The sequence below is a fragment of the Callionymus lyra genome, chromosome 18 (assembly GCF_982586985.1).
Source record: "Callionymus lyra chromosome 18, fCalLyr1.hap1.1, whole genome shotgun sequence".
In the NCBI taxonomy this organism is placed as follows: Eukaryota; Metazoa; Chordata; class Actinopteri; order Syngnathiformes; family Callionymidae; genus Callionymus; species Callionymus lyra.
Window position 1 is genome coordinate 16,943,433 of NC_141835.1, and position 27,194 is coordinate 16,970,626.

General features: G+C 42.5%; 1 protein-coding gene across 1 annotated transcript in view; it reads left to right on the top strand.

The window, feature by feature from the left end:
- Window positions 1–820: 820 nt before the first annotated feature.
- The window catches only part of mnat1 (MNAT1 component of CDK activating kinase), a 31,676-nt gene continuing 5,302 nt past the window's right edge, over window positions 821–27,194 (top strand). Inside the window, exons 1-7 of the mRNA XM_087780287.1 lie at window positions 821–980; window positions 6,410–6,562; window positions 6,955–7,028; window positions 7,255–7,358; window positions 7,712–7,852; window positions 9,260–9,391; window positions 16,973–17,094. Coding sequence (XP_087636413.1) covers window positions 892–980; window positions 6,410–6,562; window positions 6,955–7,028; window positions 7,255–7,358; window positions 7,712–7,852; window positions 9,260–9,391; window positions 16,973–17,094 — 815 coding nt within the window. The 5' untranslated portion in view covers window positions 821–891. The remainder of the gene's footprint in view (window positions 981–6,409; window positions 6,563–6,954; window positions 7,029–7,254; window positions 7,359–7,711; window positions 7,853–9,259; window positions 9,392–16,972; window positions 17,095–27,194) is intronic.

A 27,194-nucleotide genomic window follows, 5' to 3' on the forward strand; every position in this document is an offset into this window, starting at 1 on the left:
AAACACCGGTGACCAGATTTAACAACATTAATTAACGTCAGTAGGAAATGTCATGTTATAACCTTTGCTGTTGAATAAAGTGGACATTTGTTTCATATTAATGGAATGATTTAGATTGAATAATAAATCATTATTAGTTTTATTTTATTCTACTTCCATCATTTTAGATAGTGTTCTATGTTTAACATAATCTCATCCTAATGTGAAGTCTTGTTAAAAGTTGTTGTGACAGTATTGGTAAAGTGGGTGTGTAGGTAATGTTTGTTCAAGGGAGTTAAACTCCCTTAACATGAACTGTCTACTTTATGATTTGCATCGTGGGTCTGAGAAGACGACAATTTCATCTATGCTGTATGTCTTGCATTCATGTATATTTGACAATAAAAATAACTTGAAATGATACTTAAATACTAATAGTTTTAGAACAAGTAATAGCTAAATAGTAATAGACATACTAATAAAATTAATTATGGTTCAATATGTTTCCCTGGTAAGCAAATCAAGCAACTAAGATCTGATACAATTTTATTAGAAAATATTTAAGTTTAATAGTTGTGTTATAATGATGTTGACGCAATTTGAATTCTGATTATTTAAAAGCAATGTCTGGTTCATATCCGTGGATTTTTTTTTTTTTTAACGTTTTATCATGTTTGTCTATCAATATAGCAACAGTTTCTTTAAAATAATTCCTATGATCTATGTTTCCTTCATGTTTTTAAATCCCGTTTGAAGTTTAAATCCAGCGCTGCATACGTCACGCAGGAACTGAATTCTTGTCCGCAGTTTCCGCTCGGTCCCATTTCTTTGCAGCGCCGGATTTCAAAAGTGAGCAGACGCGGATATTTACTAGTTTGCTTCTTTTTTTTCTTCTATAAAATCCCTAGAATTATGGACGACCAGGGATGTCCGAGGTGCAAGACCACCAAATATAGGAACCCCTCGCTGAAGCTGATGGTCAACGTCTGCGGACACACGCTGTGAGTCAAATGTTTGCTTATATCAGCATGTAAACAAAAAAACTGAGACATGAATGAAACGTTAAAAAACACAAAGATAGTAAATCACAACATAACACGAAAAACAAGATTACAATTTAAAATAAAATCAACATTTATGCAATACCGAGAGCTTTAGAACCGGCAAAAACCGGACACAGATAAAAGTAAATCTAAAACTAAACTAAATGTCTTTATTCTATTCAATGAATAAGTGTCTGTTCTGGAAACATAGTACTCTAAATTACGATCTAAAAGTGTTTAAATTGAGCCGGGAAATAAAGTAAAGCATTCAAAAGTTAGACCTTATAATGTCAGCTTGTTTTCCAAGTCAAAAATGATAAAAACAAATTATTTCTTATGAGGTAAAATTGTTGCAAAAGGTCGCAACTATAGAGGAATACGAGTATGTTACAGATAAGTTTGTCTAAGGTCTCAACCAATGGTGGATGTATACGCTTCGGTTGTGGTCAACCGACCCACTATTATGGATACAAGCTAGTTTGTGGGCTCTCTCTTAGAAGCCAAGTCATCCAGGAGAGACTCGGAGTAGAACTCCGAAGAGATCCTGTATCTCAGCTGATGTCCCTGCGATAATAGGCAGAGGATGAATGGGTGAATGATACAAGTGGTAACCAAAAGTCACAGTGAAGGTGCACCTCTTTTTAGCTGACTATTGCTGACTCGGCGATCTGCTCCGGGGGAACCCAAAACTGAGACTGGAGCACTTTTCCAACCTCTGAGCGGTGGAACGTGGTGATCTGACGGCATATTGACCGCTGTGTCAGGAGCCAGCCACGCTTTGTTATCAGGTCGACGACCTCCAACTGGACACTGCCAATATTAAAAAGGTTCTGCGACTAAGCAGTTTACAGACCTGGGTCACCTTCTGTTGTTGAGCGGGTTCATGGAAAGATGGGTTCGACTCGATCAAGTGGAAAGAAGTTTTATGAGACATTTTTGGGGAGTGAAGTCGGCGCTAGAGAAAAGTCTTGGGCGTCACATATTAAAACCTCTCAAGAACCTCCTCTGTAACAGTATGGATCCGTGGACGTCTTCACTCCTGCCAGAGCAGACTTCCTGCCCTGCAGTGGAATATAATATTGGATTTCTCCTCCTGCTCTGACACGCGTCTAAATTTAAACTCAGCACATTTTGTATCTCTGTCAGCGCTGCATTTGATGTGCGTTATTTATTGTCTCGCTCCTGTCCTCTAGCGTGTGACCCTGAGGGGGTCCGGACCACTGCTAAGGTGGACTCCGGTGCTTTCTTGACGTTTGGTGACATCGTAACACAGAGAGAGCAACACACATTGAGCAGGATGACTCACAAAGGACAGTTTCAACTGATAAAACAACATGTGAGTCAATGAATCAAATTCAGATTAACAGTGACTTTAACACACAACTATGACTCATTTAAAGGGATTCATTGGTTCAACTAAAATTCAAACTTCACTCAATTTCTACTCACCCTCATGTCAACTATAGAGTTGGGATTATTTTGAGTAATCTGTTCCTCTTTAGAGTTATAGTATATATATAATAATGTATGTCCGTGTTAACGTAGCGACTAAAGCTCAGTTGTTGTCGTCTTCATCTTCGTACATTAATACACACTTAAAACATCCAAATACATCCGTACTGCTCGTCTGTAACGTTCATCTTGTATTGAAGCCTCGACATGAGGAATTGTTCGGAATTTTTTTTAGCTATTAATCTATATTTTAAGCTTGTTTTTTGCTGAAGCTGCTCCAGGCAACATCATAAATCTTGCTCACTGACACTTGCAACGTGTTTGAATGAGGAGACACTTGCCGCTACAAACGCATTTTAAATGATAGATTTGTTCATCTGCTCTTTTTGGCAGCAAGTAAGTGCAAAATGTACTTTAAAATGAACTAAAAATGTTTCTATAACTCTAAAAAGGAACAGATTATTACTCTGAAAATAATCCCAACCCTTAGTCAATGTGAGGGTGAGTAGAAAATGAGTGACGTTTGAATTGTGGCTAAACTTTCACTTTTATCAACACTGACGGAATAAATGCAGCAATGGCTCAACAAATAAAACAACTGTTGACTCTGTAAAGACACAACTTGACTCAATAAAGATGCTACTCGAATGACTCGCATAACACACAACTCAAATAACTTGCCTAGACGTAACTCGAATGACTCACTAAGACACAACTTAAATGACTCGGTTAAGGCACTTACTCGAAATAAAATAAAACTCAAGTGTCAGTAAAGACACAACTCAAATGACTAAGTTAAGGCAAAACTCCAAGGACTCGGTGAAACTCAAATGACTCAATAAAGGCACAACTCAAAGGATACAGTTCAGTATGACACATGAACATGGCTCACTAAATCCACAACACAATAGCTGAAAAAAAACAACTAATAGTTAAAAACTAATTCATGACCTAAAATAATGACTCACTTAATAATTTGATAATAAATAAAGATCCACAACTTTTTGAACTCGATTCACTAAACGCAACAAGTACTCACAAGATCTGAACGAGTCAACACAATAGACACACTTACTAAAAAAAACAAGACTGATCGAGGGGGCGCAGTTGTCATGGTGACGGACTATCCAAACAGCAATAGACATTTTTGATGACCAAAGTTAGTAAAAGTTGTAACTGTGCAAGTGAATCTTTATGAGTTTGTTCACACTTGTGACTGGTGGGTCGGTGAAGTCGGCCGACTCTCCGAGTTCAACGGCCTACTCTCAGTTCACTTCTCGACCTGCTGACGGTTGCAGATGGAGGCGATAGCAGCCAGCCTGGAGTGGGACAGGTGAGAGGGGGAGGAGTCAGAGGGGACAGCCCCGGGACACTGGGAGACTTCTGTAGCTTCCATCTGCCGACCTCAGATCTGGACGCGCCCGGACAGACGGTCCAGTGTCCACTGGGCCGCTCCGAGGATCTCCTCCCTTCTCTGGTCCACCCGCTCAGTTGTGTGGTCCACTTATGGGTCGAGGGAGTGGGGGGGGGGCTGCGACTCCCCGGTCCTGGTGATGAATGAGGTCTTTGTGGGCCTGTGGAAACAAGCCGGGCCTCGGTGTTCCTCCATATGGCCCGTACGTCTCCGTCGCCCCGGGCGCTGTGAACATCTGCCGGCTCCAGCTCGACTCTGAGTGGACGAGAAGCTCCAGCGCGTCACGCCCGCTCCCACCGCAGCCGCGTGTTTTGGCACCTGTGGTTCTTCAGGACGGCCACAGCAGCTCAGTTCTTGTTTGACCCACATCAGAGATGCGATTAGTAAACACGGCGACTTCCCGACGCGGCACTTTTTCTCCTCCAACCGACTTTGTGTTTTGACTGAATCCTGCTGAGCAAGCAAACGTTCTGAGGGTTCTTGCTCCAAGTTTTCTCACCTCAAAAAAACCCAAACCCGGTTCACCAAGAACTCCACCGTAGCATCTGTGGAGTTACGCACTTCTTAATTAAGTCCTCCACTATGATGCGTTCCTGACTTCACTCTGGAGTGGGAACATCCCGCAGGCGTCGCTGCAGATGTGGAGTCTTGTTGTCTTCAGTGAGATTGACAGGTGTGATGATCCCTGACACTCTCCGCGGCCTGAAGCTACGTTTGCCGGCGATGTTGTTTCTCCTCCAAACTCTCCTGCCTCTCCATCATCCTGATGACTCTCCTGATACTTTATCATTGCATCTGATCAGCGGCTCTGTTCCTACTGCCATTACATCAATCAGGACGAGTTTAAAATATATAATAACCACAGTATGACGGAAAAACAATAAAACAAATGACACCATTTTTTGGTGTCAATTGTTGGTAATGAGACTAAAATAATAAGTTAAAGGAAAACGAAATTTTATACAAAATGAATAATAAAGGAATAATTAAACGGATGATCAAAGGAAATACGATAAAAAGGGAAAAGAAATGAAATATTTGGCATAAATTAATTGAATACTTTGATGTGTTTTTTTTAAGAGGTAAAGGAAATGATAAAATGTCAACATGTGCACAATAATATGAAAAATATGAGTTTAAAATACAATGTAAAAAATGGATTCCGCTGACCAAATTACAGTGCTCAAAAGCGTAAAGGGAACACTAAAATAACACACCCTAGATCTGAATGAATGAAATATTGTTGTTAAATACTAGTTGAATGTCCAAAAATGATCAATGGAAATCAAACATTTAACCCATGGAGGTCTGGATCTAAGTCAAAAGTAAAGTAGAGAAACTTGACAGGATGACCCAAACTTTGATGTAATGTCTTTAAAATGAGTCAGAATGAGGCTCAGTCTTGTGGCCTCCATGTGTCTGTTTGCCCTCCCTACAATGCCTCGGTTTAATCCCGATGAGGTGGCGAATGGTCTCCTGAGGGATCTCCTCCTAGACCTGGACTAAATAATCCACCAGCTCCTGGACATTCTGTGATGTAATGTGAGGTTGGTGGATGGTGCATTGGAGATGTTGTTCATAGCATCAATGCCTTTGTCTTGCAGGAACTGCTGACACACTCCAGCCACATGAGGTCTGGCATTGTCTTGCACTATTAGGGTTACCACACCATCATATGTTCTCACAGGGGGTCGGTACTTAATGGCAGTCATGGTACTTCTGGCGAGCACATTGAGGGCTGTGTGGCCCTCCAAGGAAATGCCACGCCACCCCATTACTGACCCAGTGCCAAACCCGGTCATGCTGGTTGATGTTGCAGGCAGCAGAACGTTCTCCATGGCGTCACCTCTGTCACATGTGAACCCGCTTTCATCTGTTGCCAATTCCGCCAGTCTTGGTGTTCTCTGGCAAATGCCAAATGTCCTGCATGGTGTTACGCTGTAATTACAACCCCCACATGTGGACTTCCGGCCCTCATAGAACCCTTATGGAGTCTGTTTCTGACTGTTAGAGCAGACACATGCACATTTGTGGACCGCTGCAGAGTTCTAGCAGCACTCCCACTGCTGAGTTGATGCCCCCCCCGCCCCATATCTTCCTCCATATCTCATAAAGTACTGACCGTCTCCTGGTAGCGCATTCATGCATTAATGTACTATCCTGGATTGACCAAAAGTGACCAAAAAAATCGTCCAGAAAGCATAGGAAGTGAGAAGTGGTCTGTGGTCACCACCTGCAGAACCACTACTTTATTGAGGGTGTCTCGCTAATTGCCTATAGTTTCCACCCGTTTTGGTCGGTCCATTTGGACGGCAGCATTTTAAATAGATCGTCAATCAGTGTTGCTTTCTAAGTGGACGGTTTGGTTTCACAGAAGTGTGATTGACTTGGAGTGACAAGTACATAATCCAAGGAATGTACCTTGATATTTGACTGTTCGGTGAAAAAATAAGTAACGCAACAGTTTTTAAAACTTGCGTTCCCAAACAAAAAGTGAATCGTGCTTCTGTTTTCCGGGCAGATGTGAGAACTGCGTGGAGATGCTGTTCGTCCGCGGCTCGGGGAACTGCGTCCAGTGCGACACGCCCTTGAGGAAGAGCAACTTCCGCGTCCAGCTCTTCGAGGACCCGACGGTCGACAAGGAGGTGGAAATTCGGAAGAAGGTCCTGAAGATGTGAGTGGTGAAGGGTGAGGGGGGTGAGGAGTTGTGGGGGGGCGTGTCCATGTGTGTTTATGTGTCATCGCCGCTCTCCTCCCTTCTTAAGCCACCTTTGTCTTTCTCATTACGCTGTTTGTTTTGTAGACAATGAGTCTCCCAGAGGGGGAGGAAGGCTCTTTCCCTGCCAGGTCTTTACTCCTCCTCCCCGCCTCCCCCTTGCCTCCCCCGCCCCTCTTATCTGCTCTTTAATAGCCTATAATTGATATCTAATGTGAGCTATTAGCCACAGTGCAGACGTTCTGTTATAGATTGATGGCAGTAAAAGGAACCAGGGAGGGGGAAGGGGGATGGGGGGGGGTGAGTCTCGGTGCATGTTGATGATTTTTGCTTCATCACTTCTCCCGTAGATACAACAAGAGAGACTCGGACTTCCCAAGCCTGAGAGAGTACAACGACTTCCTAGAACTGGTGGAGAACATCGGTACGAGCAAGAGAAGTTCCTCTGCCGGAGTGATGTTTCAGCTCAATCTGAAGTTAAAATTAAATTTTGTTCAAAGAGATGCACAAAAAGAAACTGGAAAATAATGCTGTGAACATGTTTGTGTTTTATCAAACCTCATATTTATTTATATATGGCGATAAAAGTGAAAAACGCCAAATGAAATATCAGACAAACCCGTTGCTAAAACGACGATGCTTCTCTCCAGTCTACAACCTGACCAACAACCTGGATGTGGAGAACACCAAGCTGAGGATGGAGCAGTACCAGCGCGACAACCGGGACATGATCCAGAAGAACAAGGCCAAGCTGGTGAGCTAAATTTCAACACGCCTTCGTCTCCCTAGAGAAGTGACATCGACGACTGATATTGACTTCCGGAGGCGATGGCACTCTTTAAAGATGGACGAGACCCATCGATGAAGGCACTCTGTTCAGTATCCTGGACCATGATTGGCTCAGGGAAAAATCGCTTATCTCAGCATCCTGACTTGTTCAGTTCACTGTACTTATGTCACAGATGCACTTGAGAGATTTGTCAAGTAAAACTGAGATCAAGTCGGAAGCCTCGAAATATTGACCAGGAGGCCCCATTAGGTTATGAGTTTGCAAGCCAGAATGTGTAGAATTCAAAGTTGACGTAAAGTTCTGCTGTTCCGTGTCAGACCCGTGAGCAGGAGGAGCTGGAGGAGCTGCTGCTGCTGGAGCAGCGAGGCAACGAGCAGCGTCGGCTGGAGCTGCTGCAGGAGGAGAAGAGGCAGCTGCAGACCAAGAGGAAGAACAAGCAGGCGCTGCTGGACGAGCTGGTGAGACGACACACACTCTCACTGTAGGACCACAATACAGTCAATGAAACAAAAAATCGTAAGAGAATTGCATTAATGAAAACACAGAGATGATGCAAGTCAAACTTTTCTTTTAATGACAATAATTTAAAAGCTTAGAAATGTGAAAGGTAATGTAACCGTGAAACTTAAAATGCAATTTAAATTATATATTTAATCCAAAATCAAAAAAGCAAATTAAATGTATAAGTACAATATCCAAACAAGTTATTTTAAAAGATTTTCAAATATGTGATCAAAAAGGCCCAAAATGGAACTGTAAGAACAAACTCAACTTTTACCAATAGTAAAAAAAAAAAAAAAAAAAAATTTGAAGGATAAATCTGGAAAATTGGAAGGAATATGGAGTCCCTTCCTGAAATATCTGAAAGAAAATGATCCCTCTAAAAGTCTGGACAATTTTTAAATAAAAATGTCAATTTATTTTTCATGTGAAATGAAAAAAGTGAACTTTATTGTAAATGTTTTTTTTATTTTATTTCATTATTATTTAAATTGTTGTTTGTGCGTTATTGTATGCATGTTGGATATACATTAAATTAAGTAAGATTCAATAAAAAACATGCTCAAAGAAAAACAAAATACATGGATATAAAGCACAAAATCAACAGAAAAAACAACCCAAAAAAACGGATACTTTTGACAAAACTCCAAACTTCAAGAAAAATGTGATAAAGGTGGATAAAAATGGCAAAATGTACAGAGGATTTGAAGCTCTACTAAAAGTGTGGAAGTTGTCAAATAAACACACACACGTGTGAGGCCCCGGGCTCGGCTCTGAAGTCATTAAGAGCTTATTAACAGTCTTTGTGTTGGGGAGCTTCATTGTCCTCGCGCTGCTGTGTGGAGCTTCTGAAGAGGCGGCAGGTCGAGCTGCGTTTGTTTGTTTAGGAGCAGCAGTCGGAGGACCGAGGCAGAGGAGATCAACCCTGAGACACCCCAGGGGGGGCCGAGGGAGGGTGGCCGAGCCCGGGGCCTGACATCTGTAGCTCATGCCTGCAGTCACTGAGATGATATCTTCAGCTGGACTTTAGTGGCCTTCAATGACAAATTGATAGGCCAAAACATCATGACCCCCCGTGTGAAACGTTAGAGCCGCATCTGCCGTTAAGATCCGTGTCATCCTCGCCGCTCAGCAAACATCACGTCCCGCTTGTGTCCCGGCTTGGCAACTGTCCACCAGATAAATTAAAATGTTCCGTCCTTGACGGTATGAGAGTCACCTGCAGACACTTCTCTGGAGCGCATGAACTTTCAAGAGCTAACTCTGTTTGAGTGTGTGTGCGCTGAGAGCCCAGAGTGTTCATCTCCCTGCACATCTGTATGTGACTCTAAAGGTGTGTTCAAGACTGTGTTTCCCTCTCACAGGAGCAGTCGCATCTCCCCGCCACCATCCTGCTGGCGCAGCACAAGGCCAAAGCAGCCGAGCTGGAGACCAAGATCGAGCATCAGAAGCAGGCGGTCAAACCGACCAACATCTTCTCCACCGGCATCCAGATGGTGAGTCCAGATGTTCCCATGGCGGGGGTTGAATCGCGACATTGGTATTTTTGTGTATTTGTCTTGTGGACGTCGAATGTTAAAGTGAATTTATCCTTCATAGTCATCAGGATTTATTGCTGACTCGTTATAACATCCCTGATCTGAGTCACAAACTCACTGACTCAGGCGTCCCTCCTTAAAGTTCAAGTCAAAATATTTTGGGAAATTATTCCACCCAGGTGGTACGACGTTTAAATTGCAATCCTTTATAATCATTTTAAAAAATCTTAATCCTAAGATTTTATCTCTATCTCCGCGTGTGTGATTGTTTTTTGTCGTTGAGTTTCTTTTGTCTTTTTATTTGCTCTTATTCTCCGTATTTGCTAAATACACGACGAGTGACGGCTGTATGCTAATGAACTCTGATAAGATCAATATTTACCTCCGAGTTCTTCTTTTAAAATGTATCTGAATATTTGTTGTGTCTTTGTGTTTCATATTTAGGTCTTTGAATGTGTAAAACTCAACGGATGATTATAATTTGAGGAGAGCTTAAAAGCTCCACTTATCTTTCAACTTAATTTTACATTTATTTCACAGAGAATATCACACATTTGTTATCAGCATATATTTATATAATAGTCATCTATATGGCAGTAATATCAATGGACTGTAAAAATAGTGAAAGCGGCGCAAATACAAATCTTGCCCAGCACTACACCTCACTGTGTTTTAATGAAAAACAATTTATATAGAGTGTGTGTATTTCACAACTATCATTTATGAAGATAAAAAAGTCGTTTTGAAGACGTTATTGTATATTTCTGCTTCAGACTCTTTAAGATTTTATTTTTTTATATGACTCATTGAATTTAACTGCAAAACTCTCCAATCATCATCATGATTTATTGCATCATCTTTAACTTGTATGAAGTAAAATTCACAAATCTGAATATTACGTATCTTTCCATGAAAATAACTAAACACGTTAACCAAAAAAAGAAGTTAAAAAAATCCTTTCACAGGCACTCTAAATAGGTGTTTTTTGTTATGGTGTTTTATGTTCGTGGTGACATTACTCTCCACCAGGGGGCTCACTAGTTTGATAATTCCTGAAATGCATCGTAGTGAATTCATGTATTCAAATAAAGGTGACTTAATTGGAAGTGGATCTCATCCAGGTCGTCTCTTAACCTTGACACGTCTAGATGATGGGATTCAGTCTAAAGTGAGTCCTTGACAGCAAAGTCTCTCTCAGAGTTGACCAGGTTTAACCAACAGTCCACAATGAAAGCTTTGTCTGATTCCAGAAGTCGTAAAAAATGCTGCTCTGAAAATCTGAAAAATGCTGCTTCAGTGTTTTCTGACTTGTCTCCACTTGCATCACTTCCTGGTATTGCGACTCAAACCATCCGGCTCTTCAACTCAACTCGCAGTCATAGTTTAACCCTCCACCGTCACTCTCGTCAGGTCCTCAGGGGGGTCCGGAGAGAACTAGTTCAGGCCGGCGTTTATGTTCTCGGCCATTTGTTTTCATTTTAGTGTGATGAGGTAGGCGTCCTCACTGCCCCGCCCCCCCTTTTTTCGCCTCCCCCACTGCCCCCATGAGGAATCGCTCCTCACCCCACAAGTGTGAGACGCAAACACCACGACGCCGACCCAGTTATCGTCAGAGGTTTTCTTCCTCCACTTCACACTCGTCTGTGTGACGCTTGTCCAGGCAAGTCGGGGTATTGCTGGAGAGATCTTAGTCCGATAAGCAGGAGCTGACATCATCGTGGAATAATAATAATCATCTCTCAGTAATGATTTTCATCATTCGTCTCCTTTTTGTTATTTTAAAGTTTTATCCTGAAGACCTTATATTGTCATTTATCACATTTTCAAATATATAGTTTTGTTGAGTATTTTAAATCCTCATGACAAGTTTGTTCTGTAATGCAAAGTTTTAAGCTCTTAAATCTTCCTCTAATATTTAACTTTTTGAAATATATTTTATTAATTGATTTGGATATTATGCTTTATTACATGATTTATAGAACATTCCTACTCGTTCTGATTATTTTTTTAATGATGTTTTCTTTTGCCTTCCTTCTCATGTAAAGTTGAAAACATTTTTTAACTTAAAAATAATCTTTGTTTATTTTTTTTCATTAAATCTAATAAAAGTTTAAATAATTGACCTTCCTCATATAATAAATTAATTGGATTTTTTCTAATACCTCTTAATTCAAAATCGTTAACTCATTTAATTATTTATATAACTTTTAAACAGAGTTCAAGATTTTAGAGAGACATTGGAGTCTGGGCCTCTTTTCTCCTGCTGCTGCCCCTGCGACCTGGTGCTGGATAGGTGGGAGAAAGGAACATATTTAAAGTTGACTTTTTGGTTTTAACTCTCTCAGCTTTCCGTGTGCGACTCTTCCCACGCCGGTGTCCATTTACTCCACATACAAATAACCAGAACCAGACTCGTCACCAGGAGTGGAAAAATTAATCGGACATCGAGTGATGTGAAGGAAGTTCCTTACTCTCTGGATCTGCAGCTTCAAGGCGAATCCGCTGACGCGGCGAGAAAACTTCACTCTCGGTGTTTCCTTTGGCCGAGAGTTCCTCGGCTGTTGACGGAGCAGAACTTTTTGCGACGGCGAGTCGAGGGAACGTGTGGGTTCAACTTCCTTTTCATCTCCGACTCGATCAGCGTCGACCCGTGTTTGTCTTGGTGGTGGTTCAGCAGAGCTGCAGATTCCTCTCCGGCTCTGGAATTCATTAATCGGGCAAAGTTCTGGACCTCGTCGGGTCTGTAAACTCACCCGGGAACCACCAAAAATGAGCCTTTTGTCTTGAATCAATAAGCAGGAAGTAGTATTCACTCAGACAGGAAGGTCTCCAGATTCATTAAAGCATCTGAGTCGCACACTTGAGTGACCCGCCTACATGGAGGTTTGAGGACACGATGAGTCCAGGTCTTTATATACACACTGACCTCACCCGGGGTCTCTTGTTGTTGACGGGAACATTCGCGGACTCCCTCGTCTGTTGATGAATCGATGTTCCACGGAGAAAGTGGTCCAGGTGTGACGGGGGCTGGGACGGGTCCGAGCTTGTCCCGGGACACTTCCACTAATCCCTTCATTTGTCGAGGACACACACTGACGCACACAAATTGACACACGAAGCCCGGTTCTTTGGGTCGGCACGCAAAGACTCAACGCATGGTTATGCAATCAAAATCGCACACACACACACACACACACACACGTTCACGTGAAAGCTTCTTCTTTTGAGTTTCTTTTCATGTGTGCGACTGTGTGTGTGCGTGTGAGTCTGTCGTTCCCACATCTCTGGAAGTGTGTGACCTACAGAGAATCTCTCTCCTCGGAGCAGCTTTCAGCACCTTCTTAAATCAGAGATCCAAAGTTTCAATACATCTCGGAGCAGCTGACATACCTGTGTGGACACACACACACACGCACACTCACACACACTCACACACTCACTGTTGTCAGGTCCTAGTCGACCTCCATGTTGACCTCTGCGTTCGGTTGTGCAGGGAAAACTTTCCTCTGTCAGACTGGACCGACCCGTTCTACCACACACACACATACACACACACATCAAGGCTTATTCACACACACAATCCCACGCACAAGCATACACACTTTATTGTTATGGAACAATGAAGGCTTTCATCAAAATGTTTTTTTAAACGTATATTAATTTCATGACTCGGAGCAGTCGGTGGTTTGCATTGCGTTTTCATGAATCCGGGGGGGGGGGTAAGGGGGGCGAGGGTCGATCCGTTGATTGGCGTCGGCACATGTGGACATTCCCTGCCGCCTCTGGCTCTTCCCTGTCCGGTTCTGGCCCCGTCAACCTTTGCCCGTGGGCGGGTCAGTGCCGCTCGTCCCGTTCGGAAATAAAGGACCCCTCCATTTTAGATGTTTTTTCGAAGGGGTGGGAGGTGGGAGGGGGGAGGGGGGGGGGCAGCTGCCGCCAGTGAGGGGGGTTAAATTTAAACTTGTAAGGTGAGGGAGCAGGCGGCGGGATTGGGGGGGTGGCGGGGGTTCACACCGGCTACTTGTTGCTCAGCGGCCGCCGGGCAGCACAAAGCTCTTGAGCCGTGCCAAAGCGCCGGCGGTGTCGGGTGAGGGTAGCCGGGCCCGGCTGCTAATGAGGCTCATTAGATGGAGACCCGGATCAGCGGACGCCGACTCAGAGACGTCACCAAAGTTGAAGTTCCACTTCTAAATGTCACCCGCGGTAATATCATGAGCGTGAGGAAATGTATCGAAACACCTGTTTAATCTAAATATTTCTTTTCACGATGCTGTATCGATATTCAGCAGAACTGTAACGATATTTATATATTTTATTCTGGGCTATTTGACATTTGAAATTATATTTTTTATCATTTATTTTATGGTTTATAATTCGATTAGGTGAGCATTAATAATATAACTAGATTTGTATTTATTTTTTATAATTAAAATGATAATATTTATGCTGTTTGTTCATTTTATGTGTTGCAATTAAACTCCCTGCCCCTCATTATGTCCTCTGCCGTGTTGACTGAGGACGAGAGGATACAGTCGACTCAAGCAGCTTTTAAAGCAGTTTTGGACATCATTTCCTTTCGTCATGGGTCAAGTGGTCTTCAAATTCTGCAACACCAGAGTCAAGCACTCGACAATACTACACATATATCCTTGTTCCTAAAGTATTACAATGTATGGTATCATTGCCCCAGATACTTTCCCATACGCACCCCTAATGATGACCACCTGCTTCAAAACGCGGCGGTCTCAAGAAGAAGTCATCTCTCGGCGATGGCTCCATGTGGTTCTGGTGATGATTCAGAGCACTAACACGAAGCCCGTTATCACTTAACAACCCGGTCCCTGCTGTTCGGGAAGTCCATAAAGCAGCAATAACAGTCCGAACATCGTCCACACGTTGGCCGACTCGCACCCGATGATTGACGGCTCTCCGGAGCGTCGTCTCGGAATCATCGGGGAGACGACGCAGACGTCGAGCAGCGAGCCGCAGATGCAGAGAGCAGATGTTGCTCTGGTGCTGTCGGTGTCGCGGCCCATTTGCAGGGTTGTTGTGCGGCAGAGCAAGGGTCTCCGAACTTCTTCGTACCCTGGACTGGACTCGGGGACCAACCTTCAGATGAAAATGTAAATATAAAATAGCATGATGGGCGGAAAAAAGAACCTACTATTAAGTGCATGTAAAATACATCTCGCCATAACGCTGACTCAGCACGATCTCTGGGCAACTACATGTTTGCGTATTTGCATCTGTGTATATTTGATTGTACTGTATGCCGACGATGGTGTACTGTATTTGTGCGTCTCCTGGCTTTTACAGACTTTAAAATAAAACACCTTTTATAAAGTAATAATCAATTGAATAGAAATTATATTCATTATTTTTTCTTTCCGTTTTGTTTTTCTGAGCATATTTCTTTTTAAATTAAATTGCAAATTTTATGATTATGTAAAGGTTTCATATTTTTTTTTTCATTTACTAGAATTTAGTTTTCGTTTAATTAAAGTCATTACTCTTATTTGCTTTCGGTTTTCGGTTTTTGCCTTTCTTTTTTTTAGCTATTTTATTTCTTAAATTTTTATATTCTTTCCATTTAAATGTAATCTTTTCTTTACGGTCATTATACATTTTTATCTATCAATTACAATTTATTCCTAATCTATTGCTTTTTAATTTTTCAACATTGCTTTTTGTGTTTTTTATTTTTCAATTCAGTTCAATTTTATTTAAAGTTTCTTATCCTAACAAAGTTATCTCAAGACACTTTCAAGTTATAGGTTTTTTTTTGTTCGTCCCACTAAAGAATATCTGGTAAAATGCCTTTCAGACATCAGTCATAATCAATAGAATAGAAACTATTTCAGTATGTTTTTCTTTCTGTGGGCCCACTAACAAATGCCTCATGTACCGGTCCGAGGACCATGGGTTAGGGACCACTGCTATGGAGGTTCAGAAGCTCCACCCCAGATGGAGGCTCTACCTTGAGTGTCTCCCAGATGACCAAGCTTGTCACTTTTCTTTTGCCCGTTTGTTCTCACTCGTTTTCACTGTCTTTTACTTTACTAAGAAGAGCTGACCCGGTCTTGGACCGGGTCCGGTTCACAGTCGTGTGGTTTTTCCACTGAGAAGAGTCTTTGTTTCCTGGAGTGGAGTGTCCTGAAGGTGACTCGTGTGATGGAATGTTCATGACTGGAGGTTCTCTCGGCTCCACAACCGTTTCCAGAGCCCGTCAGGTCTCACGTCCAATGGCTTGGAGGGAGATGGATGAGGAGAGCTGACGGGGTGCGGGGGTCCCCAGCTTCTGGGTTTCATTAGCCCACATGAGGGGGGTCGCACTGTGTCGAGTGGATGGGTGGACAGGATGGGGGATCGCCTGCGCCCAGAGGTCAAAGGTTAAAGTGAAACTATAGAGAATCTTGTGTCGGTGAAGAAAAACCGACATTCCTCTGAGATGTTGCTTCTCAAGAGTCTTCGCGGCTTGAACCAACAACAACAACGATGGTTTGTTTTCACGATCGTTTCTCTCATCGGAGGCCAGGAAGTCTAGGAATTCCTGGAATTTTACAATCAAGACTGTCGATTGTTTTTATACTTTATTAAAAGTCCTGTAAAAGCCTGGACTCCTGCCGCACATGTCGTCATCTATTCATAAAAAGTTGTGACGTGTCATATAGTCTATCACAATATCCTTCATTGGTCGGCCATAACATTATGACCACCTCTCGTGGAGTGGTCAGTGGTCTGAGTGGTGTTCCACGACTTTTTCGCGCAATGTTTTCCGACGCTAACGGCACTAAAACAACAGTCGTACACAAAACGAGCCTCCTCGGGGGAAATCAATGGAGTGTGTGTGAGGTCACTGGTTAGTGGTGGGGTTTGGTTTTCATTAGCTCCCTCTTGTTTACTCTTCTTCCTCCAGTCGCTCTGAAACCTCTGCGAGGATGTCGTGTTGTTGACGTGCTGTCATGCCACGTGTTTGCAAGACGACCCTGAGCCTGACATCTTATCATTTCTATTTATACTTCCTAAAACTCTTGTTTTCTCTCCAAGCTGTTTTTTCTCTGCATTTTTCCTTTAAATTAATTTGTTTTACAATCGTAATGTGAAAGTAATGATCATGTAAACGTTAATTTGGTTCATTATTAATTTCATTCTTTTCTGTCTTTTGTCTTAAATGTTATATTATCTGTCAACTAGAATTACGGTTTTGCATTGCGTTTATTCATTGAGTTCCTTTTACTTTCTGACTTCAGCTTTTACTTGTTTTATTTCTTTCTTTTGCTATACTTCAAAAGTATTCAACTATTTTCTTTGTAGATCCTTTGTATTTTTAAGTTAAGGAAATACATTAGAAGTTGTTTGTTTTGTTTGTTTTTTGTCGACAGCCCAATAAAGATTAGTGAAATAATGGAAGGTTGAAATGTGGAGGTGTCCACGAGCAAACTCGCACTTGAACTTTGTTTCTACAATGTAAACAGAAACTAATGTCGACCTACTAAGAGGAGAATCTCGTCTTCAATTTAAAAATGTCTCTCTCTGCAGGGTCAAACAGTTTCTCTTCAGCCTCTGCCAACGCTCACAGACGTTCTGTACCAGTATCAGTCGCTTCAGATCAAGACCTATGGACCCCCAGTGCCAGAACTGGACCAGCTCGGCAGACTAGGGTAAGTGCTACTGTTGAGCGTCGTTGTGTTTTTTCTGATGAACTGAAGAGAGAGAGAGACTTAAGAAGTAAAATGCGTTGTTAAAGGGCAACTTATGTAAAAACCCAACTCTCCTGACTCACTCACATGTTTCAAACGTTAAAGTCTTCCTCTCATCATGACAATGATTTGAAGTTATTACTTTATTAAGTTCTCCCCTGTCCGAAATCTCGGCAAACAAGAGGTTACGAGAGCGGGGCCATTATGACGTTATAATGGTCTGCACTCCTCCTCCAGACAGCTGTGATCACGCACCGCTTTGTTTATACAAGTGGAGACTTCCGGGATTCATGAGTAACTTTAATGTTTGACCAATCAAAGCAGAGTGGGTGTGGTTGTGGTAAACTATTTCTGTGTCTCAAATCGCATACTAGCATACTAAAAGTTAGTATTTTTAGTACGTTAGTGCGTCTCAATTCTTAGTATGTGAAATTTAGTGCGCCATGCACACTAAATTGGCATACTAACATGCCCACAAAACTGAGCATGGTTCGATGGACACTAACCACACTAAACGGCCGCCATCTTAGTGACGTTTTAAACGGAAGTTACGTCATATATAAATGCATATATATTAATATACTTACAGGTGCATTTTCCGCAGCAGTAGGAGGATAAACACGTCTTCGCTGCTGATACCAGCTTAAATATATCGCGGTTATTTTGATTCTCATATTTTTTCTTTATTTCTTTTTCCAAAGTTGCAATACGTGCTGCCAGCAGGTGTCGGCGATAGCGTTCAAACAGCTGGTTGAAACATCGTTAAATAGAAGTAGAAGAAGAAGCTGTCATGTGATCTCCGGTTAGTGTGTAGCAGCAGTGTTTGATTTGAGACATACTATCTGTGGAGAATTTGCGTACTAGTTAGTAGGTACACTATCCTGATGCATACTAACTTCTAGCACACTAAGAGTAGTATGCGATTTGAGACACAGTAAAGATTTCAACTCCATAAAAAGTGGGCGGGGCTTAAGTAAGTAAGTAATTAATTTTTATTTGTATAGTGCTTTTCCAGACCAGGGTCACAAAGCAGTACATTTTCTAATGTAAACATTTCAAAGGAAAGAGAGTTTTGTACAAACGGACGGAAACTGATGAGTACAATAGAAGTCCAAGATCTACTTAAGACACTTAAATTAAAACATTTTCTTAAAAAAAAACTTTTTTTTTAAATTAAAAACAGAAATATAGAATGAAAGTTCTTTGAAACTTTGATTCGGTAAAAGCTAGTAATTCTCTTATTAAAATGGAGGGGGAAAAAATAGAAAATCAAAATAAATAAATAAAATATTTTCAAAAAGGAGTTTAACCTTTTCAGAATTGGAACTTTGCGGAGTTTCTAAATCAGGACCAGATAATAACGGCCAACTGGCCATGGTAGGCCCCTGGGCCGTGACTTGCTGACCTCTGCTGGGGTTACCGGTTCAGAACCTTCTGGGCTTGAGAGTGAAAGAAGGTTTTGAGAGACGGACGCCGCCTCCATTAACACACTCAGGAAGTGCCCTCATCCCCCTCCACCCCCCCTCCCCCACCCGGCGGCCCCTCTGGGACGATCAATCCATGACGCCATCGCTACTCGCCATCCATCAGACGGCGAGCGCCGGCCGTCTGCACTTGAGCGGCCCGCAGACCCGCAACGACCCGCTGTAAAGAGGAAGCAGACGCGAGAGGTTGTGGGCGGCGGGACGACGCTCCGGAAAACAATCGGTTTCTCCGAGGCAGCGAAGAGAAAAACGTATTTACATGATGTATGCAGTGAAGTGCTGAGACGCCGCTTCTCCGGGTCAGAACCATCAATATGCAGATAGACGGACTTTTTTTCGCAGCGGCGGACACTGAAGAGGAGACAGAGGTGGCGGGAGGAAGCGTCAGCAGTTCAGGGTCCACGAGGACCAGCACTAGATAAATGAGACTCGGTCCACCCCCGGGGCTCCCTCTGATGGACCACAACTCCCATGATGCACTGCTGCGTTTATCGAGTTCATCCATTTGTATTTAATTTTTTTAACTAATTAAAACACTTGATTATGCTTTAATTTGTGTTCCCTCAGAGCAAAGATGACCCGAAGGCCCAAAAACAAATGTGTTTGAGGTATCCCTGAACGACCTTCACCACCTCAAACACCTTTGTTTTCGAGCCTTCAAGACAAAGGGTTAAAATTATTATTTGATCATTTATAATAGTATGAATTATGAAATATGAATGAAATGAAATGAAATATAGGAAAAGACAAATTAATGGAATAAAAAGTTAAGTGCTCCTATGAAAAGAATAAATTAATTGAAATAATAAAATGGCAATTAAAAAATGTATTAATTGATAATAGAGTAAAAAAATACATGTATACGATAATAAAATAAATGATATAAATAATTGAAAAGACAAATGTAGTAAACATGGAGCAAAAACCTATAGTGTCAGAGTTCAATAAACATGTAAATTATATATGTAATTTAAAGCAATATCCTTAATAAAACAAATGTTTAATCATATTTGAATACAAACTAAATATCTTATATTATTTTCTTCAAGTTCAAGCTCAGGTTCGGTTCTTCAGTGTCAGCTGGTGTGTGTGAGGGTGAAAATGGGTTTGCACACTCGGCCGCCGGACGGCTCGCTGACCTGTGAAGGAAGCGTAAAGTTTGGATGAAGCTGCACTTTTTCTCGGTGACAGCGGCTCCAGCGGCCATTTGTCTTCAGAGTCCTCGCACCTGATCTCCGCTGGTCCCCTGCGGTCCGGATCAGGGAGCACTAGGACTGATTGTTGCCGCTCGGACAAGATGACGAACGAGGTCTTGGTGGCCTGAACTTTCTGGTTACATAAGGTCGTGACCCCCGGAAGGAGGTGACTTGCGGTGTCTGAGGAGGTGTGTCACGAGACTGTGATCACCTAGTGAAGGGATTGTTGAGGAGATGGTGGAGAGATGTTTGGATGGATACATGATGGAGAGATGAAAGAGACGAATGCATTAGTGACTGAAGTATCCATTGATGATGAAGGATGGATGGATGGATGGAGCGATGATGGATTGTCAAACTCGTCTGACTACTTGTTCTATACGCTGGTTCCGACCAAGACCTCTGTGATGGTTGTGGCTCCAGTTGCCTCCTCCCCCGACTTTCATGTCGACTACACAGACAGAGTAAATATTCTATTGCACACAAACACACAATGGAACCAAACCACAGTACGTCAAACATATGTACACAATATTATGACCTACTTCACTGGGACTTTTTGCAGAGCCTTAGTTGAAGCTTGAGGTGTATCACTGTTCAAGTGGTCATAATGGTATTGCCCTCCAGTCTGAAGAAGCAAAGATGGAGGTGCTTGTTTGGACTTTCTCAGACCAGGTCCAAGGCCCCCTCTATTCTCTCATGGACCTGGTCTGTCCGGTTCAGTTTTCTCGTGGACATTCTGTAGACCCTTTTCATAGACTTCCTCTGGACTCACAGACCTACCCGAGGACCATGTGGAGTCCCTGCTCCTCAGCCTCGCGATCATCTGGTTCGTTTTCCACCAGAATACTTTTAAAGCTGTGAGAGCGATGAAAGAGAAACTCGGATTCTTGGACCGGGACGAGATATTTGACGAGGTGGGAGTCGCCCGGAGGGGATTGGGGGGGTGAGTTTTAAATAAAAGAGGGAGGAGGAGGGGGGGTGTTCATAAAAAGTGGGGTGGACTGTTGGCTGCTGCGTGTTGAAAATTCTGAGTCGAAAAACCTCAAGTGCTGACAACGACTGTGAGCCAGAGCAGTTGTTTGTGTTGGCAGCTCTGCCCCCAAATTAGCCGTCTCTCTCTCCCTGACAGTGGAGCTCAATGCTCTGCTAAGTGTCCCCCCCCCACCACCACCGCCGTCCTCCCCCCTCCTCGCAGACCTTCCCTCGCTTTACATCTTCCTTGGCTGGAAAAAGTGAGTTGCCTTTCAGGCGTCCGTCGTTTGGCGGTTTGTCGGAGTGGAGCAGCTGAACGAGTCGTGTTTAGTCTGAGACGCTCTCTCGGGATTCGAACCTCTCCCTTTCAGTCGGAGCCGTCGTTCTCCCTCTGAGGCTACGAGGAACGCTTTGCTCAAGGGCGGCGTGGGTCGTTCTACCAAACCTTTTGTGACTAGTTTTATTTCCAAAAAATAAATCAAAATGTATTCAAAGGGTTAAAAGTGCAGCTGAAGAGTATGAATGAGATAAAGTTTAAAAATAAATATTTAAGTCGCACGCACTATGTGGACCTCGGCTCAAAGTAGATGTTCATATTAATATGTTAATCGATGGGACATCAACATTCACACAAAAAAAGGAATTTGAGTTGTTTGATGTCGAAAATTGGGATAACATGAGGCTCTTAATATCATACTTTTTGTTGGTAAATATACATTTTGTTCGGCCATAGACTTGGGGTAGTTGCTAGCTTAGCCAGTGGCTAACAGTGTTAGCTACATTGAAGTGAAACTTACCACCCTGTAGCACTTTCTTTATTCGAAAATGTTGAAAATTAGAACGTTCAATCTACAGTTAAATAACAAAATAATATTTCTCTGTGGAGTTTATATGTTCTCCCCGTGTTGGGTGGGTTTACTCTGGGCACTCCGGTTTCCTCCCACTGTCCAAAAACATACAGAGGTTGATTGGGAACTTTGTGTGCCCTGTGACAGACAGTCCTGTCCAGGGTGTCCCCTGCCTCTCGCCAGTAGAAACTGGGATAGGCTCCAGCCCCCTTGTAAACCCCATAAGGGAAAAAGCCGAAAAAGAATGAATGAATGAATTTCTAAACATTGTAAGTAAGTAAGTAATTTTTATTTGTAGAGCGCTTTTCCAGACCAGGGTCACAAAGCGCTTAAACAATCAAAACAATATTCAATAAAGTATATATTTTAAAGATCAAGATAAAACTGATAACACAAACGCAGACTTGACATGCATGACGACACATTTGAAGAGACTAAAGGCATCGTCCACACTTGTGTTAGTCCAGTGATCAAAAAGTTGTGGTGAACAAGTCGTCTGAGAGGAAAGTGGCACCGTCGTTTTTTTTTTGTTTTACAGCAACATCTCTGAGGCTCCAAATGTCTGCTGTGGCACTGGCGGTCATGCCCACACTAATGGACAGGAAGTTGCTGAGATGCTGCAGTTTTTGCTCCTGACCCAGATATTGGTGCGCTAGCTAGCACGGACACCGCGGTGTGGCGGACCGGTGACGCGTTCACACGGACGGGTTTGCAAGTCAAATTGTCGTTTGGCCCTCGCAGGACCCGAAGTCTATGCAAATATGAAATCTGTGGGCATCGAAGCTGAGCTGACGAGTCTCTCGCTCGGGTCTGACATGGTGTGAAGGTCTGAAGTTACTGGATCAGATAACACAAGACGTGACACAGGAGATCATGTCTCCAGTTCAGCGCAGGTCTGGTTACCCAAAGGTGCGAACAAGGGACCACAAGTCTGTGGCGGAGCGCACGAGTCTGGACTTCCTACATCAGAGTAGGGGTGTTAGAAAATATTAATTTGGCGATATATAGTGATGATCTTCTCAATTAAAATGTATAGATATTTGACAGCCTTATATCGATTATTTAAAATATAAATATACATATGTTATTATATTTTCTTTTTCATTTTTGGCTTGGAGATCATAATAAATGTGTTACCATAGTTTTGATGGTTTATAGTTTAATAATGTGTGTTAAATAATTCTTTTTTTTTAACAATTAACATGAACAAATTCACGTCTTTTGTTAATTTTTCTGTTGAATTTAAACTTCCAGCTGCTAGATGGCAGCTGAATGAACATTGACAGCCTGGTGATGGACGAGAGGATACAGTCGACCCCAGCAGCTTTTAAAGCTGATATCTGGACATATTTTGGTTTCACTCTGGCAATACAACAAATATATTGTTGTTCCTAGAGTACATATAGTAGCCCCTGTATCATGATGTGTATCGCCAGATTGTTTTCAGTACACACCCGTAGACCAGACCTTGGCAAATTGCAGTAACGACAATTTTATTTGGTATTTATATGTATTTTTTATTACTAGTCTCTAACTATGACTAGGGGGGTTTTAGCTCATTTTGTCCTCTGATTTTGTCAATTTATTGTCCCTTAAAAATAATATAAAAGCATGTTTGTGAAAAAAATGAACTTTTAAATCAGATTCTTAAAAAGAAAAGTTGAATAAAATAATCATTTTAGCATTTTAGCAGCTTGATTTTATTACTTGATTTTATAGTCTTTGCTACTTTGTTTTTCAAAATGGCCACTGTATAAAATTTGGCCCATGAGGAAATTTCCCACCTTTTCCTATATGAACCAGAGATTCAGTGAAGTCAGGATTGTCCGTCATGTTGGTTCACCGGCTCTACACCAAGCTCCTCTGGGATGACCGAGCTCCCCTGGACTAAAGTTGTAAAAGTATTTAGCTGCCAGGACTGACTCTGGAATGTTTAAGCGATGAGCTCAGAAACACGCAGATTTTTATCTGTGGCCATAAAAGCACATCAGAGGGCGCCGCTCCTCCGGGAGGGGTCACGAGAGGTCAAGCTCAACGGCGCTTGCTTCACCATCAAAGCTGAGCGCGTGAGAGATGGAGGTCCAGAACTCGCGGCCCTCTGAGGTGCCGTCACTCAGGTCCACATTCGTGACCTCTGACCCCTGCACTCTTACTACTTTCAGAAGTCGGAAATACATTTTTTCAAAATGCATAATATAAAAACAGACCTCAAGTAGTACTGACAGAAAACCATGAAAGAAAATTTGAGAAAATCTGAGGTTTAAAAAGAAAACTAAAGAATAGTTTAAACAAATTAAAACATTTTTTACAGGCTTTACAAAACGTTTAATAAATAGTAGTGATTAAAAGAAGAATTATTTTTCTAAAAATAATTGAAGAGTAAACTAATTGTAAAGACAACATTATATTTGATTGAAGTATACAAGGAAGAATAATAATAATAAAATTAAGGGAAAAGTATAAACAAAATTATAACATCATACACCAACAAATCGGTATATAAGTATTGCAAATAACCTACATTGATTTAAGAATAAATCTGTGATTCATTTATTTGTATGTTTAGAGAGCTTATTGTGTCATCTGGTTTTTGAAGTTACAAAAAAAGTTGTACGGATTACTTTAAAAAAAAACATTAAATTAAATTTTAAAATCATTTTAAGTTGCATCACTCTCTGTGGTGCAGAAGGAGACGACGCCCAGGTGTCTTACCTTGCTTGCCTACACTGTGTGTTGTGCTAGCAAGTCAAGGAACGTTTCCATTTTAAAAGCTAAAATAAAATTTCAACAATATGAATGGGTCACACTTTGGTTCACGATTTCAAGATTAAGACCTAGGTATAGATTTGGGGTTTGCTGTTTCACTGTCGGTGTCACCACAGTTGGACTCCAAAGCCTCCTTGGTCCAAGTCACTTTGAGAAACACTTGAGTGACTTCTGGCAGAAGTGAAGCTGTAGTCGTGAAGCTGCTAACTGGATCAAAAAGCCCTCAAGTGTGTCCATCACCAGGCCCGGCCCCCTCCCCACCAACCCCTCCAGCCCATTATCCCGTCTGTCTGAGTAAACAGGCCATTAACAGGCCGAGCTGGTGGAGGCCGGATCACTATTGTTGTTCCTCTGAGCAAATATTGATCTTCTCTGAGGACGGAACACTCCACTGAAGCCGCTCCGTCTCTGGACCTGGTCTCACCTGAGATGGCAGCCGCTATTCTGAGCCCACGGTCAGACCACCGAGCTGGGTCAGGTGGTCTACTGCTGCGGTGACCTCAGAGCAGGAAGTCTGCCAGCAGACGAGTTCAGGGACGCCCGGTTTATTCACGTCCCGGGGTGACGAGGTCTCCACCTCGGTTTTAGTTCAGAGGGGAGGCCCGGCCAGGATTACATTATGACCACCGGTGCGTCATCACGTGGCGCCGCCAGTGTGGTTGTCCTGAACCAGAATAGCAGGTGGAGCTCTGGGTCAAGGCTGATTTGAAACTGGTCGTAATGTAATGGTCAATAAGCTTGCACTGGTCTCCTCCCTCACCAGTTGTTTCATCTACTCTCAGGAGTTGAGAAGAGAGACTCATGTGACCACCCCGACTGCCCCCCCCCTCACCCATCCTTCCTCTCATTGTCTACTCCTGGTCATAATTGAAATCCTCTCTGCCCCCCCAGAGGTGCTTGAGGTGCTCAGGTAACTGATACTGGAGCAGAGTCCCACTGGGAGACCTTTATTCCTCCACTAGTGAGCTGCTGCTCTTTTCCCAGAACCAGAGCCAAGGCGGGTTTCGTGCTCGCAGCCATTTACTGATCAGCATCTACACCCCCCCCCCCCCCACTCCTCACCGACCATTTAGTTAACGATGACAATAACATCAGCCCCTCCCTCTCCCTCTTAGTGACGATCACTAATTGACTTTAGATTTCTATTCATTACTATATTATTTTGGACTCTTAAGATAACTTTTCATGTAAAATATTCATATTCTTTTCTTTTAAAACCTGCACAAATATTTGAATTACGTGTAAAATACCTTTTAAATATTTCATTTTTATTTGATAATAAAATTAATACTAATAATAAAAAATAATACAATAGTTATTGTTTTTCTTTAAAACATATTTTCAAATATATATTTACCTCTTTTATTTGGTTTTATGTATCTATTTTATATACTTTAATTATGTTGATTACGTTTTCCATAATAAAGCGTTTTTTTGTTTATTTACGTTCTTACTTAATAATTTCAAATGATTATATTCGTTACTGTATACATGATAATCATAATGATAAAATTGTTTAATTATATTTTTTAAATCACTGTTTTCCTTTTATACTTTAATACTCAGCATATACTTTTACATTAATACCATCTGTATAGTTTCCCGCGGCACCTGAAATGAAGCGCGTTTGCTGTAAGCAGTGAGCCGTACTCTGTTTCCCCCTGCAGGTCCCATTTGTGAACTGCATGCCCACAGCGCTGCTTCAGTTTAGGCCTGACAGTTTTCTCATTTACGTGTTGATGTTCTCTTGTTTCAAATGTTCTGAATGAAAGAGCCGCTCACTCTCAGCTATGTCTGCTGGATCATGAGTTGTTCCAGAGCCAGAGCGTGTTTGCAATGTCCCTATTGGCTCATATGTTTTTCTTATTCTTGATCCCAAGATGTTTTCGCTCCACGTGATGAAGCTTCTTATTGACTTCGCCAAACTTTGGTTTCTTATAATTATTATTTATTTATGACTGAGTCTTCTCTTTTATTTCGATCTCATCATCTTAAAAAAAACATCCGAGCAGGAAGTGATGTCACCCACCTGACGGTTCACTAATGACCCGGCGTACGAACTCGTCCCAGAGGAGGACGAGCGGTGACCCGACAGCAGCTGCCGACAGACACAGTAGACCTGTGAGAGTAGGGCCTGTCGGACTTCAGGGGGTTTCGGGGTAAATTCCCCCCCGAAAGAAGACCTCGTGTTGCGGAAACAAACATTTGTGTGGCGAGCGTAGACCCTCACAATCCCTCCAGTGTGTTTTGTCTTTTTTTCACAGAGGTAGATTTTCACTCGGGGTCGGGGGGCAGGAAGGGGGGAGGACGGGAAGTAACCGGATCCGCCTCAGGAATGCGAGGGGTGTTTTTGGAGCGGAGCAGTAGAGGGAAGGGGAGATTTGAGGGGGTAGGACGGGTGATTAGGGGGTGACAGCTGAGTGTTGACCCCCTCTATAATGACAAATCATCTGACAGGTGTGTGGCTCACCCCCCCCCCCCCCCCCACCCACCCCCGTTTCCCCCCCGTATCTCACCCGATGTTCCCAGTATTCCTGCTACTGCTGCAGCAGAGTTCAGGACTTCTGGGTGACACTACATGATGCACTTCATCTACCTGAGCTTGCAGCTACACCTGAGCTACAGCATGCTAACAACTGTTTTAGCTAGTGAATTTAGGTGAGGCTTGGATTTGTCGGCTCAAATTCAAAGTCATTTTGATGTCGGCTACATCTTAGTGTTGCTAAAATTTGATTCTTAGCATTATTACACCAGCTTTATTTGAGAAAGCTAAGGACTGGACATGAGAATCC